Source organism: Emys orbicularis, chromosome 2 (assembly GCF_028017835.1).
Source record: "Emys orbicularis isolate rEmyOrb1 chromosome 2, rEmyOrb1.hap1, whole genome shotgun sequence".
Lineage (NCBI taxonomy): Eukaryota > Metazoa > Chordata > Testudines > Emydidae > Emys > Emys orbicularis.
In genome coordinates, this window is record NC_088684.1 from 68,999,496 (window position 1) to 69,015,815 (window position 16,320).

At 43.0% G+C, this 16,320-nt stretch overlaps 1 protein-coding gene across 1 annotated transcript in view; it reads left to right on the forward strand.

The window, feature by feature from the left end:
- LOC135874615 (DGAT1/2-independent enzyme synthesizing storage lipids-like) overlaps nt 1-11,309 on the forward strand; it is a 46,482-nt gene extending 35,173 nt beyond the window's left edge. Inside the window, exon 6 of the mRNA XM_065399498.1 lies at nt 11,205-11,309. Within this exon, the coding sequence (XP_065255570.1) occupies nt 11,205-11,309 (105 nt within the window). The remainder of the gene's footprint in view (nt 1-11,204) is intronic.
- The last annotated feature ends 5,011 nt before the right edge of the window (nt 11,310-16,320 follow it).

Sequence of the window (16,320 nt, forward strand, 5' to 3'; positions counted from 1 at the left end):
GCCCACAGTCCAAACTCTGGGATCCATATTCTGCAGAAGCCTGCCATGCCCAGAAATGCCCTGAGCCGTTTACGATTGCTTGGGATAGGAATTTGACAGATAGCTTCCTTCCTTTCGTTTGAAAGCTGACGCTCCCCCTACCTTATGTGAAACCTTAAGTACAGTACTTCTGGGAGGGCGATCTGAACCTTACTCTGTGCTACCCGATATCCTCGGAGTCCAACAAAGTTCAGGAGGCTCACAGTGGCTTTAAGGCAAGGGATTAGACCCACAGTGGCAATTAACAAGTCATCTACATATTGCAGGAGGACCACCTTGTCCTCATTGTCCCACTCCTCCAAGTCTCTGGCCAGGGCCTGGCCAAAAACGGTGGGGGATTTTTTAAATCCCTGGGCCAGCACTGTCCAGCAAAGCTGCTTCTTAACCCTCCTTTTGTCCTTCCACTGGCTCCACTCTGGGGATTGCATGGCTGAGGGCTCAATTGCAAGGGTCATTATCCACGCATTCTCGGGGGGTAAGGTGAGGGTTATTTCATCTTCTTTGACCTCCTTAGATGGTCTCTGCCAAATTGGCTTGATATTGTTCATAAGCTCCCAATCCCAGTTTTTTAACCTTTTTAGTTTTTGGCTTTTTTTTTTTTCCTCCTCCTCAACAGCAGGGTCCTCATGAGGATATTACAGTTATCCCAGTCAGGCTTATGGCTAGCCAGGCACCCCTCAAAGACCGAGATAAACTTGCTTGGATTCGTTGAGAATTCCCCTGCCTGTGCCTTAAAGGCTGCTAGGTCCACTGGGTTAAAAGGCACATGCGTATAGACCTGCATAGTAGTGGCCTGATTCCTATCCGAGCCATGTCTGGACACCACGGTCTCGGTGATCAACGGATAAAATTCCACCGAGGGGGCAATCTCTGGGACCCGAGACACCTTGTCTTTATATGGTGGGGGTGTGATAGCCGAAGGGGACACCGGACCTGCCATTACAGCTGTGTGTGTGTGTGTGGGGGGGGGGGTTCTGGGGACTAACAGTAGCTACTACCGAACCTGTCGGAGTCAAATTACACTTTTGCAAAATATCTGACCTATCTCTTAGCAACATAAACAACTGTACATACATATGTTCATTCCATTTACCCGTTCGCTGACAAAACAGACGTAATTGAAGGATCGTGTTATAATTAAGTGATCCTTCCGGTGGCCACCTTTCCTGGTCCTCTAGCTGATATTGAGGCCAGTCTACTGTACAGAACCTTTTTAATCTACTTTTAGTCAATGGATCCGATTCAAACACTTTCCAGTTCACCAGAATGCATTCTAAGCGCGTACATCTTGCCCTGCCTGGAGTACTCTGTCCCTGCCCCATACCCTAGGGAGACACTGGGCATCCCCAGGTCAAAACAGGTAAAAGTCCACACCACTGGACTGTTCCTACCTTATCCAACGGACCGGTTCTTCACCGTCGTCCTATCCACGGGACCGGTTCTGCACCGTCGCCCGCATCTGCTTCTCCACTACTCGAGCGCGTTGCACCGTTGTGCCCTCTGGGGTCGACCAAACCACGTCTTCACCGAGGCCCCCGATGAAGTCACCGGTGCGCGCTGGTCGTCGCCACAATCCGTCGGCCGCCAGGAGGGATCCGGGCAAGGCTAAATTTCAGCCTCGAGCCCCACGTTGGGCGCCAAAACTGTTGCCGGCACAGAGTGCCCGAGGACAGCAACAGCAGGGTCCGTTGCCCGGTGTGCGTCACGGCAATAAACACACCAGGGTGGAAAAGCAATCAAAGTTTATTTGAGATCTCAAAGTGGTGCAAGGAGACAGGCACGTCTCAAATCAAGCACACCAACATAAGCAGCCTTTATCTTTTATACATTTTGCAGCTAACCCTTTCCCTTCTTCCCCCGCCCTTTCTCACCCCCCCCCCTCCATTCCCACCTCTCCCCCTTTCTCCCTCTGGCTACATTACATGACCTTGGCTGTGCAGCTTGTTCTCACTGTTTCTTTCTGCAAGTAATCTTGTCCTTTAGCTAGAAGCATGTAGGTTTCCCTTATCACTACTGCTTCCCAGCTGCTGGCCTGTGAGGTTAGTAAAGTTTAACATGCAGGGGCTTTGATTCACTTTGGCCTAGAGCGGGGGGGCTTCATCGACTCTCGGGTCTTCCAACCCCCTGAGTTACCTAGGGTGATGCCTAGTGACACCAACGCTAACACATAATTAATATTACAACAAACCCCCAGCAGCATTAAAACAATCATTCAGAGAGGAAATCTGCCTTCCACCAACCCACAAAAGAGCTTTCCACACATTCATAGTTCTAGACAGTATACTTAGAATTATAGAATATTAGGGTTAGAAGAGACCTCAGGAGGTCATCTAGTCCAATCCCCTGCTCAAAGCAGGACCAACACCAATTAAATCATTCCAGCCAAGGCTTTGTCAAGCCGGGCCATAAAAACCTCTAAGGATGGAGATTCCACCACCTCCCTAGGTAACCCATTCCAGTGCTTCACCACCCTCCTAGCCAGCCCTCTCCAAAAACCCCATCTAACAGATATCTGGCAGTGTGCCTAGAAGGTCACCAAATCTGTGCTATTTTTGACTGATGGAGAGCAAGTTCTAGAGTCTTAGAGCCATCACAGAGAGCATCCTGCTATCCACAACTCTCTGTCTTATAGTGAAGGGGATTCAGCTTAAGTGCCTCTGGTGACCACAGCTGTGGCACTATGGCTGGGGGAGAGAGGCAATCCCTCAGGTCAGGGCTGGCCTTACCATGAGACGAACTGAGGCGGTCGCCTCAGGTGCCAGACTGGGGGGCGGGGGGCGCCACTAGGACCCAGAGTGTAGAAAATTGTGTCTATTGCTGGTGCATATGTATTCTCTCTGCTCTAGATGCACAGAAATGGTGGAGTGCTGTGCTGGAGGAAGTAGGGCACAAGAGACATAACAGGCAGGCAGGAGAAAAGGTGAGAGTGAATAACAGAAAGCAGCAGGAGCTGCAGGGAGAGAGAGGAGGAGGAGCCTCTTATGTACCTCTCTAGCACCCCCAGGAGCATGGACTGATTAACACCAGCTTCTCAGGGAGCTTCCTGTTTCCTCCTGCTTCCCTGAACCCACTTGAGGAAAACAGGCAGTCAACTGAAGTAGTAGGAGCCAGTTAGGCCCTTAAAACACTGATATCTTCCCTCACTCAGGCCCTGCTACCAGCCTGCTTATTTGTCCCCTTCAATTGAGTGTTGAGCGCCACTATAGCTGGCACAGAACAGCAGTCATGAGTGAAAGAAGAAAACGCCCTGCTGGGGCAGCATTCAGAAAAAGAAAGAAAGCAAAGGAAGCTTTTCTATCTAAGCAGGATAGATACATAGACAGGGTAGTAGTCTGAGGGACTTCCTTGTACTGCATGGGCCACAGCAAGTGAAAAACTTCATATTCCCCAAAGACAATGAAAATAGAAGTTTCCATCCAACACATTACTGCCGTGAAATCCCCAATGGTGACAAAGTGGAGAGACCATGGCTTATGTACTCAAAAACCCAGAATGCTGCATACTGTTTTTGTTGCAAACTCTTTCAGTCTAATGTTCCAGACACATTGGGTTCTACAGGAACAAAGGTCGGAAAAATCTGGCTAGAAATCTGGCATGCCATGAGAAGGCAGCAAATCACCAGAGAGCATTCCATAGGTGGAAAGAGCTTGAGATGAGACTAAGGTTAAAGGCCACCATAGATGATCAGCATCAAGAGAAGATTGCATCAGAGTCTCTTTACTGGCAAAATGTTCTGAAAAGGCTCATTGCCATTGTGAGAATGCTTGCTACCCAAAACCTAGCACTGCGTGGCACTTCAGATCATCTGTATGTGTCAAACAATGGAAACTTCCTTAAAATTGTGGAGCTGATGGCTGAGTTTGATGCTGTACTCCAGGATCATCTAAGAAGAGTCACCACCCAAGAAATGTACACACACCACTACCTTGGAAAAACAATTCATACAGAGATCATACAGTTACTGGCAACAAAAGTCAAACAGAAGATTGTGGCAGATCTGAAGTCAGAAAGATATTACTCTGTTATTCTGGACTGCACATCTGACATCAGCCATATGGAACAAATGACTTTAATGGTGCATTTTATAACAACAACAGAACCTAGTGATAATGTCCCTGCAATGGTGACTGTCAGAGAGCATTTAGAATTTATTGACATTGATAATACTACAGGAGCTGGTATGACAAATGTGCTTCTTAAAAAGCTGGAAGATACGGGAATTGTGATAGCTGACATGAGAGGTCAGGGCTACGATAATGGTGCAAACATGAGAGGAAAGAACAGAGGAGTGCAGACACAGATCCGAGAGTTAAACCCTCGAGCTTTTTTTGTCCCATGCAGTTCTCATTCATTGAACTTGGTGGTCAGTGATGCAGCATCAGCTTCTAGTGAGGCTGCTGAATTTTTTAATGTAATTCAAAGCATCTATGTATTTTTCTCTGCATCAACTCATCGATGGCAAATTTTGAAGCAACATCTGGAAACATCCTCTCTGACACTGAAACCACTGAGTGCCACACGATGGGAAAGCCTATCAAACACCAAATTGGGAAGATACTTGCCATTATGGAGGATAATGCTATGACCAGGGTCGGCTCTAGGCACCAGCAAAGCAAGCAGGTGCTTGGGGCGGCAAATTTGCAGGGGCGCAAGAATCCAGCATGAGAGCTGAGAACCAACAGGGAGCCCTGGGAGCTGTAGTTCCTTGGTTAGCTCCCTGCCTATAGAGCCAGCCCTGGAGCAGGGAAAGAACTACATTTCCCAGCATTCCCTCGGCCGCAATTAACAGGAAAGGGAGGGGGAAGGAGTGTAGAACTGAAACCTCATGCTACAGCTTGCTGTAAATGGTAGGAACAGAGCCAGCTCTAGGTTTTTTGCCGCCCCCCACCTCAGCCCTGGGCTCCCCCCACACCCCTGTGTTGCCCCAGCCCTGGACTCTCCCCCGCCCACACCCCCTGCTGCCCCAGCTCTGGCCCCCACCTGCACCCCCCTGCCGCCCCAGCCCTGGGCTCTTCTCCCCCCACCCGCATCTCCTGCCACCCCAGCCCTGGGCTCTTCTCCCCCCCCGCACCTACACTCCCTGCTGCCCCAGCTCTGGCCCCCACCTGCACCTCCTGCCGCCCCAGCCCTAGGCTCTCCCCCCACCCGCATCTCCTGCCGCCCCAGCCTGGGCTCTCCCCCAAAGAAAGAATTGGGTGGACTAAATGGACATTGCACCTCTCTATCTGAAGCCTAGCAAGGCAGGTACGTGGATCCCACTAGAATTTAAAACAAAAAGTAAGGGAGGGGAGGCTCTACTAGACTGGGCAGCTTTAGATCCAGTACCAGGCACGTAGGAGGATTTACACTTCTGAGCCATGGAAGCAGAAATTGACTTTTCTTTTCCAGCTTTAGCTAATATTCAGAAAGGGAATCCAGCACCTGCCTTCCAGATTTGAACACCCTCAAAATTCAGGAGTGCTCGAGCTCAATTTGGGCAGCTGTTACTTCATTTCTCCCAAATCAAATATACTGATCCACTGTAACTTGCTGTAGGAAAAAGTAGAATAAATTGAGCAAGAAATGCTTCCCAGTGGTTATTAGGACTGGAATTGCTATTTTCAACAGCCAGTGCTTTTTTTATTATTATTATTATTATTATTATTTTTAAGTTTTAGTTTTATTTGTTTAAAAGGAAGACAGTGATATTGCATTGGCAAATTCCCCATAGAAACAAAGAATGGAACAAAAAAATAATAAAGGCACCTCAACTTTTCCTCATTTATGTAGGACAGTCTTATAATATGCATCCAGATAGCCTTCAATCACACAAGCTGAAAATTGTTCCACTTTACTGCAGTTCTGTAACCATATGGGAACCAATCCTGTCTGTGTTCTGTGCACATCCAAAATTCCTGCTGAATGACCCGCCCTGGGAGCGAGTTACCAGTGACCCAGGGCTGGGGCGGCAGGAGGGTGCGGGGGGGCAGCCAAAATTTTTTTTGCTTGGGGCAGCAAAAAACCTAGAGCCGGCCCTGGCTATGACAGGAACTGTTCATGGGAGAACCTTGGCAGAGGGAAATGGAATCACCAGAAACATACATAACTTCAAATTTCTGTGTGACAGTGTTGTGGCATAACATATTGTTTGAAATAAATGTTGTAAGCAAGAGACTCCAAGGTGTTGACCTTGATATATCTGGAGCAATGGAAAAACTGGACAAAGCAAAGTTATACCTACAGTCTTACTGGTCAGATGAGGGATTTCAAAATGTTCTGAAGAGTGCACAGAAGTTGGCAGAAGAACTTCACACTGAAGCTATTTTCCCACCCATTCAAGAATACAAGAGCCACCGAAGAAGACATTTTGATTACGAGGCACGGGATAATCCCATAAGAGACCCGAAACAACAATTCAAAGTTGAATTCTTTAACCAGGTGCTAGATTGTGCAATAAAGTCAGTTGAAGAACATTTCATGCAGCTCAAGGAACACAGCAGTATATTTGGGATGTTGTATGATATTCCAAAACTCCTCACTATACCAGAAGAAGACCTACACCAGCAATGCAGGGCACTAGAGACAGTGTTGACACATAATGACATGCGCGATATTGATGCGAGTGATTTAGGTGATGAACTGAAAGCCCTTTTAAGATATATTTCAGCAGGATCAACTCCAAAGGCTGTTCCGGAATATATGTGCACAAATAAGATGACCATCCTCTTTCCAAATGTTTTTGGTGCTCTGTGCATACTTCTAACACTTCCTGTAACAGTTGCCAGTGGAGAATGCAGCTTCTCCAAGCTGAAGTTAATAAAAACACATCTACGCTCCACAATGACACAGGAGAGGCTGGTCGGCCTTGCAACCATCTCAATAGAGCATGAGCTGGCCCAGACTGTGGACCTTCAGGAAGCAGTTTAAATCTTTGCAACCAAGAAGGCATGGAAAGCACCACTTTGATTATTCAAACAGATAAAAATGCCAGTGTTTACTATGCAGACAAGAAAAGTTACATTTGCTGTTCAGGTGTTTGAAAGTTAAGTGTTATTTAAAATTTTTGAACAAGGCATTTTAAGTTGTTAGTTCTCCTTTATTGGGGTAGGTAGCAGAGCAGTACCATGAGAGGAGTAGAACAGGAAGAAGGCAGAATTGAGACCTTTCAAAGTTTTGGCCCAAGCGAGGGGGTATGGGGGCATCATTTGAGCTCCCCGCCTCAGGTGCCAAAATGTTGTGGGCCGGCCCAGCTCAGATAGGCAGGTTACAGGCTATTTAAGGCTTCCTAAGTCATAACCAATACCTTAAACTCCACCTGGAGTTAGATAGCACCATTACACAGCCAGTGCAGATCCCAGAGCACTTATGTCATGAGTTCCCAGAAAAATGCTTCACTGAGACAGCTGCTGTGTTCTGCCCCAGTGTTACTCTCTGAATGCCTTCAATGCATAATTCTATTTAGAGCACATTGCTATAGTTTAATATTGAGGTAACAAATGTGTAAGTGATGGTGAAGAGGTCTGCAAAGGACACAAGCTTCTAGAGAAGACAAAGAAGGTAAAAAGCTGACTGGATTACTGCTGGGTTCACCTGAGAGTGAACACTTTTTACATTCAGACCTTCGTTTACATTTGCATCTTTCCCTGAGGCAGTTTCTGCAATCTTTTTCTGCTCTTATTTTCTATGGGAGCTAAAGGGACTGTATTATTATTACTTCTTTCCTCTTGCTTTTTATCCTCTTCTATTTTGTGGTATATTTAGATTCCACAGTGACAAGTACAGCATAAAATGTCTCGAGAAGCAGAAGACAGTTGAGGAGCTGCACAAAGTAGTTTCTAAAATCAAAAATGACTTCAAATGCAGGCCTGACTCCCAGGAGGAAGAAAATATCTTTTCTATTCCCAGGTTCTCAGAGGATGGATCACTTGATGATTACCTGTTCTGTTCATTCCCTCTGGGGCACCTGGCACTGTCCACAGTCGGAAGACAGGATACTGGGCTAGATGGACCTTTGGTCTGACCCAGTAGGGCCATTCTTATGTTCTTATGTTCCAGACTGAGCCACTTACTTGGATGTGGGAATATCGGAGCAGCTACGTTCCTCCACCAACATAAACTTAATTTCAGTCACTTAAAAGTTCAGAGAATTATTTGCTTTCCCTTAGATTCAGATCACCAATATCCTGTCTCCTCTTCCCCTTCACCACCACCATCACCGAGAAGGACCTCCTGAATGTACAATGGGAAAAGCCAGGGAGAGGAAAGAAACAGAATTACATTAGAATCTCCCCTCTCTCTGCAGTACCTGCCCTTCCTCAACACACATTAACTTCCCAAAATCCCTCAGGCCTGGGCACCCAGAGTCCCCTGGACATGCTGAGAAATCTAACTCAGGTGACCCAAGCATGGCTTTTGGCTCCATTACACAAGAGTCATTGCTCCACTACGGTTGGAGGTATGTAGCCAAAAAGAATATGTCCATCCATTCATCCACAGGAAGACGCTTCCAAAAAGAAGGAAAAAGGAAACACGACTTACCCTAAACCCAATGAGAGGAATAATTAAAGAGGACTGAGAATTAACAGTAATGTGAAAAGACACATTGTGCTTTTATAAATTTCCAAAGAACAAATCCAACCTTGTTCTGTCATCTAAGATAGATGCAGAGGCCAAAGAGAAGGTCCACAAAGGAAAGGGTGACTTCTTTTCAAAGGAACAAGGGGAAAGGGTAGAAGCCTTATTCAGGCAAAATGACAAAGCAGCCCCTGGACTTTAGGAGGTTTCCATTTTCTCCTCCTATATTTGCTTGGTAAAGGATCATTCACCAGCTTCAAAGGCTGTAAGGACACTCCTGCACAAAGCTGAACCAGCAAGATTTCAGTAGTCTCCTCTTTGAAGACAATGGGATTGCACAGGAGTAAATGAAGGTAACTTAATAGGCCTCCTCATTACTAAAATATTCTGCAGGAGAAAGGAATATAGCTTAACTCTAAACCCAGAAGTTTACAGGTGTGGCTGTTAGTGAAGCTTCATTTGTGATGTGAGAGAGCTTAATCTGGGATAAATGGTACTCCTGTGAATTTAAGTTGCTGATGAATAGCTGACAGTGCTATTTGATAAACATCACTTTCAATACATGAGAGCCTGAAAGCTCCTACAGTTTGGAGAGGAATATTTTAAAGGTGCACTGCAAGCAAAGGCAACTATTTGTTTGTGCCCTCCATTGGTTCTTCCTGATGTAGGACTACCTTAACATATTTTTTCATGACATTTTTCTGTGGCATGTTTAGGGTTGTTTTTTTTTAAGTAAAAATGTCAGGTGGCTATAGTCTTTCCTTTCCTTTCTTTGCTAGCAGACCTGACTAGAGGTCTTACATGGATGTGTTCTATGTTGCATCTCTCCAAACACAATCCCTTTCTCTCTAAGAAATGGAATCCACACTTTGCTTCATTTATGGTGGAGAGGGACAGAGGGAGTAAACAATCTGTATATAGTCTCAGAGACTCTTTGGAGGGAAGGAGAGATGTGGCTCAGGATGTTACTTAAGGCTGTAATACTAATTTCATTTTCTGGTGATCTTATCAAGTTTCTCCTACAAAGATTAGAAATAATAGATCCTTCTTTTCATATGAATATTATAAACAAAAGAAAATCCCTGAGACTGGCTTTATATACTTTTCCTAAAGGAGGAATTTAAAAAAAAAGGTCTTGCTTTACAGGTCATCTTTAAATACCAAAACTCAGAGGCAGTTTCTCATTGAATATCAGGGTCAGAAAGGACCTCAGGAGGTCATCTAGTCCAACTCCCTCCATCAAAGTAGGACCAATCTCCAGACAGGTTTTTTGCCCCAGACTCCTAAATGGCCCCCCTCAAGGATTGAACTCACAACCCTGGGTTTAGCAGACCAATGCTCAAACCACTGAGCTATTCCTCTCCCCAGTTTTCTTAAAATGGAAATTAAATCAAGAAGCAATGGGCTTAAACTGCAGCAAGGGAGGTTTAGGTTGGACATTAGGAAAAAGTTCCTAACTGTCAGGGTGGTTAAACACTGGAATAAATTGCCTAGGGAGGTTGTGGAATCTCCATCTCTGGAGATATTTAAGAGTAGATTAGATAAATGTCTATCAGGGATGGTCTAGACAGTATTTGGTCCTGCCATGAGGGCAGGGGACTGGACTTGATGACCTCTTTCAAAGTCCCTTCCAGTCCTAGAATCTATGAAATCCAAGAAAATACATGACTGTCATCTGCAAATGATAAATATTATAAGTCAGATCCTTACTTGGTGTAAACTGGCTGAGGTTTGGGCCCTACTGGAGCACTGTGGGTGTTAATGTTAGTATGAGAAACATTTAAAATTTCCTGATTCCAAAGCATTTATATGTATTAGCCAAGATTTTCAAAATTATGTGCCTAAATCTAGGCTCATTATTCCATCTTTAGGCACCTACAAAAATAGTCTGATCCCCCCACCCCAAGAGTTTGAGCACCAAAGAGTTAACTAAATTCAAGTTGACCTGTTTATAAACAAATTCTTTAGTGTTGGTGGGGTGTAGAGGAAAGAGTCTTGGCTGATTACCATATTTTAGCTGGAGCCTAATTATAGTGGATGAGAGTCAATAGGCCTGAAGAAACCTGATTTGTTGGGAACAGTACATTTGAATGCTGAAGGAATTGTCCTTTTACATCCTAAACCTCCCTTTTTATTTAGCCATGCCATGAATATTTTAATGAACAGTAAACATTTAAAATAGAGTTTGAAAAGTGTATGGCTGGTTTTGAAACAGAAACTGCCTCTTGAAACTTGTGGCAAAGGATTTTACACTGAATAGGTTTTCCTCAGTGCTGATTTAGTTTAGAGATTATTACAATTAGGGCTTTAGTGAGATAACATGTCTATGTCACTATTGCATAACTAGATATAATTGTTTAGTATGCTTCGTTATCACAGGAAAATACACTAGCATCTGGAAATGAGACTCTTTCTCAGCAAGTGTTTGATGGGATCTTGTGAAGAATTTCCCTTTTCTGCCCCCTCTGCCCATACCCTTACCACTTTCCATAGAGTTTTAGACTTTTTGTATATATTTTGCAACCTTGGGAAACTTGAAGAAAATAATGATTCGTCATTCCTATAATATAAAATGTTTCCACCTCTCTTTCTTTCTTTCTTTCTTTCAACAGACAAAGATTGCCATCGAAGCGCTAAGAGACAGACACCAAAAACTACCAGGAAATATATTAAGGGCTCTATCGGAACGATTTGATAAACATCAGAAAGATGACTAGTGTGTTTACATATACGTTTAAAATGGACATACCTTGTTGTAAAAGTATTAATAACTACATGTTACTGTACTTTGAACTTTTAAAAAAATTACAGTTTTTCTCCCAACAAGGGCTGTCTCTCTTATGTCTCTGATCAGCAAGTGGAAACGGGCCAAAACTCAAATTCTTAAAAGATAAAATTGGCTTACAAAGGATTTTGAAAAATTTAGGCTTGTGCTCTTTTTACTAGTTTATGATATGTGAAGATGGCCTGAAAAGGTGGGGGGTGTTTTTTTGGAGGTGGAATTTTCCACCCCACCCAGGTTTTGATCCTGGTACCACTGAAAGCCATGAACCTGATCCAAAGCCCATTTTAAGTCAATGGGAATAGGAATAGGCCAATAATAAACATCTAGTCTGGTTTTGTTGGAGAACCTCTTGGGGTGTCTCAGATAGGCATTGTGGGCTCACTTTAATTGAAATGACAAGATGTTCCTTAAAAGTTATGTTTTAAACAGGTGCTAACAAAACAAATGAAAACCCAGAGTTTAACAGCCTAAGAATGCTTTGACTGCTCAATAGCACAGCTCCCATTGTGCTAGTTCTCCAATCATCACAGATTCTTCCAAGGCAGACAACACCTAAAATTTTCTAATATAAAAAAGAAAGAAGAAACCCTCCCAGATCCTGACAGGGAGAAAAACTCTTCAGGCCTTCTTGATGCACCAGAAACAATAAAAAAAAAAAAGCACAAACCCATCTTTTCTCCTTTGCAGGTTACTTTTAAATTTTTGATGTTTCACCAAGTTTAACAGTAATTTGCTTGGCATAGATGCTCTGATATAGTAATCATATTAATTCTTTCACAGCAGAATTACTAACTTATTCTAACGTTGTAAAAAGTTGAAGCACTGTCTAATGTTTGAATTGTTTAAATTGTAAACATAAGGAGTGAAAATCCTGACCCCACTATACTCAATAGTAAAATCCCTTTGACTTTAATTGGACCAACATTTTATCCAAGAATGTTAGAGATGAGCTCCCAAGTGGCAGTGGCAGAAAACTTCCTACTCAAAGATGCCTTTTTTGCTTTTATTTCATGCAATTATTGCCCTTATAGTATTTGCTCTTTAATGACTCCAAAAGACTGAGCAAACATTTATTTTTTTGTGCTTTAATCTTCTTGCAATAGCCACTTGTCTACTATTACAAGAGGAAAATCAGGAAAATTTGATCTGAAGAAACAACTCCAGTTGGTCATTTTGTACAGCATCACGGTCTGCTTGATTTGGTATTAAAATGTGTAGAGTACAAACGTTTGAGCTAAATCTATGTACATAAAAACAAGTGCACTGAAGCATTTAGATTTCTTGTCTTCTTGAAAGCTCAATTTGAAAAGTATCCAGTACAGAAGTATATGAGTATAGAAAAGAATCAAAACTAAATGCCCTGTTGCTTCACTCTACATATTAATGTATTTAGTAATTTAAATCTATATTTTAAATATAGTGCATGAAATCCTGGAAACAAATAAAATTGGAAGTTATACTTGACTCACTCTTGTAAAACTGACAAACTTCTGTGTGTGGATTCCTTCTTCAAACACTCTTTCATAATGAACAAGAGTACCTGTGGCACCTTAGAGACTAACGCATTTATTTGAGCATAAGCTTTCGTGGGCTACAGCCCACTTCATCAGATGCGTAGAATGGAACATATAGTAAGTAGATATATATACATACAGAGAACATGAAAAAGTGGAAGTAGTCATACCAACTGTAAGAGGCTAATTAATTAAGATGAGCTATTATCAGCAGGAGGAAAAAAACAGACTAACATGGCTGCTACTCTGAAATCTTTCATAATGGTATTTTACCAAATACGTTGCCACCAATGCTCATACTCATGTTTTCCAGTTGTGTGCACTTCTGCAGTGAACCTCCTCCCGTACCTTTAAGTAGCCAAATTTCAGCTGTTTTGACAAAAAGAAACCAGAAGTGAGTCTTGTAGTCTCTCTCCCTTTTCTTTAGAGCTCTGAGAATAGGGCCAGCCCAACTGGAGATCAGTGATTTGCCCCACGTTGCTAATGCAGTATAGCAGGTTCTCATCTAGCACTCTCTAGGAGTCCAATAAATTAAACTCAAACTCTTCACTTATATCCAGGCTCACTTCTCTGCACTCTTCATCCCGTCTTCGGCTCTGCAGCATTGTCTTACTGCCCTTGTACAGAGCAACTCCTCCCAGAGCTGTCTTCCTGGAGGCCTGTTTCCAAACTCCGGAGTCCTGCTCACCCTTGTCAGGTTGTTTATGCACCACCTTTTCCAGTGGCCAGACCCTCCCATGCCACTGGATTCCAGTCTAGAATGAGCAGACGAAGTTGGCTCCATCAGACCCCTTGCTGCCATATCCCTGGACTCCTTCCTACCATAGCAGCCCCTTCCTGGGCTCTTTGTACCAGGCAGGCGCCTTCCTGTTCCCTTCAGGGCTCTCCAGTCTATAACCCCTCCCCCTTTTTTTTTTTTAATGGCAAAGCAGACTTGGCTGAATAGTCTATAGCAGTGATACTCAGACCTCACTGGTTCAGGAGCCAAATTAGCAATCAACATTACCCAAAAGAGCCACAGTAGTGTGAATTCATTGTTTATATATATATAAAAATAAAATTATCACAGAAAAATGACTGACCAAGTATTATTTTATCAACTGCAATTGGTTAATAACTTAATAAAAGCATCCTGAGTGTGTGATTTAATTATTAACCAGTGTTTTAAAGTCATGGACTACAAGAGCCACAGGAGACATATTAAAGAGCTACTGGTGGCTCATGAGCCTCACTCTGAATATCACCCATCTATAGCCACCAACTAGAATTCCTAAATACTTAGTGGTTTATATGCTTTCGCTCTGCCCGGTCTTCCAAGTAACGTAATAACACCTTTCTAAGAATACTCTATTTCCCTGATACTTTTACTAAATATTAGTGTAGCTTTTGTTACTTTAAGAAATTTGAATTCCTCAGAAATCTTTTCCCTTTCTTTAGCAAAGGCTTTACATATCCTTAAAAAGTGATCAATTGTTTCTTCCACCTTACAGAACACAGTTTGTCTTTGTGTTTATTCTAAAAAAGATTTTTAAGTTACAATAGCCAGTTAGTACTCTAAACAAAATCACTTCATTTCTTCTATTTAGGGCCTGCTATATATCATTATCTTCAACTCTAACAATCCCCTTCTTTGTCTGAGTTTTAGCACAGAAGTCTCATACTACCACCCGCACCTCTTATCTTTGTAATAACTATTCAGCTCCTCCCCAGCTGTGTTTCATCTTTCATTAGGCCTGCCAGATGCAACCAGATACTTTAATGGAGGCCTCCAGCCCACATTTATCCTTTCCTCACCTGTGTTAGGCTAGATACTCCATCACATTCCTCAAAAAGGATGTCTCCCATTTCTATTCAGTTGTGTGATCAGTGAGAAGGAAATAGGTGGCAGATACTCCACCTGGATAGAAAAATGATGCAGAACCTGGTCTGTTAGTGAATAACCAAGGGCTGGTGAGTGACTAAGGGGTATTGTAGTAACCTAGGTAGAAACCTACTTTAATCTTTCATTGCCACAGTATCAGTAGGCCTTGAGAAGATGGCTTTACGTTGTTGGATGAAAAGCACAATCCACACCAAAACTAAGCTTAACTAGTTTAAAACTTTAATATGAAAATTTTAGGACAATATATTACCACCTTAATTAAGCAAAAAGCATAAGTAAAGCAGATAGAGTAGACAACATAATATGGAATAGACACGAGCAACACATCTCGAAGAACAACAGTTACTAAAGGTGAGTAACCATTTCTTACCTTTTTCTGGGGTGTGGGTAAGCTGTTTGCTAGTGTTAGATTAATGCTGGTCCACTCCGGTGATTGTCCTGCATTGTTCCACCTCCCTCTGTTAAATACATGTTCTTTATGTCTTGTTTTGTTACATTATGCAGGTGCACATTAAAATTCTCATTTATAACTTTTATTCTAAATATAACCGCATCATAACCCCAAATCCTTGTAACTGATATATTTTTACTTATCCTGCTAAAATTGGTGCCTTTTTATTTATCTATTTTTAGCCATTGCTACCCTCCTCAATCCAGCTGTCCTTTCATGTATTCCATTTTTTTTATGTATGTATGTATGTATTTATTTTACAACAGTTGAATTATTCTTACATATTTGCTTCTTATGGCCTTGGAGTTGCTGGTTGGCTAGTTTTGTCCAGTCAGTATGCATTCTTACAAACTTACTGGTAGGGGGGCCGGCGTCTTGGGCAGAAGGGGTGGAGCTGGGGGGGTCAGCGTCCCCCAACCAGCCCTTCCACGCTGCCTGGCCAGCGCTGCCTGGGGCTCCAGCGGCGATTTAACTTTCCTATGCAGGAATCTGCTTAACTTACTATCATGGGCAGTATGAATGAACCCCATAGACAAGTCCCTGTATATTGGATCTTGGTTGTTCAGCAAGGCCTTCTGGCTTCTTAATGGTGTGGAGATTGTGTAGCAGCTTCAAATAAATTTAAATAGTGAAGTTTTAATTTTCACATTTGTCAGTAAACAGTATCACTACACTATTCCTTGGCCTATTTTGATATCTAATTCCAATTTATTTAGTTATGCATTGCCAAGCCGTAACTGCGTAGTAGAAATTGTTTAGTGTCAGAGAAGAGCTTGAGTTTTAATAGCTGGGTAAGGAGACATGTGGGGCTTTTGGCAGCCAGAAAGGTGAGGGAGGCAGCTTAGGCTCCTGGCAGCCAGGAGGCAGTTGTGGCTTTTGGTACTAGGGAGGGAATGAATCTCCTCTTTCCTTCTCCTGTAAGCAGGGTTGGAGTGACTTCCGTTTTTTGAGTGGGAGGCTGGGACTCTTAGTCCCCTAACAATCAGTTGCTTCACTGTCCTCCATGCCAAAATCTCTACTTCATCCATCAGAGGGGAATAAGCAAGCATGCTTGTTGAATGTTTCTTCTAAAATGGTCTGCAGTGAAACAGGTAAC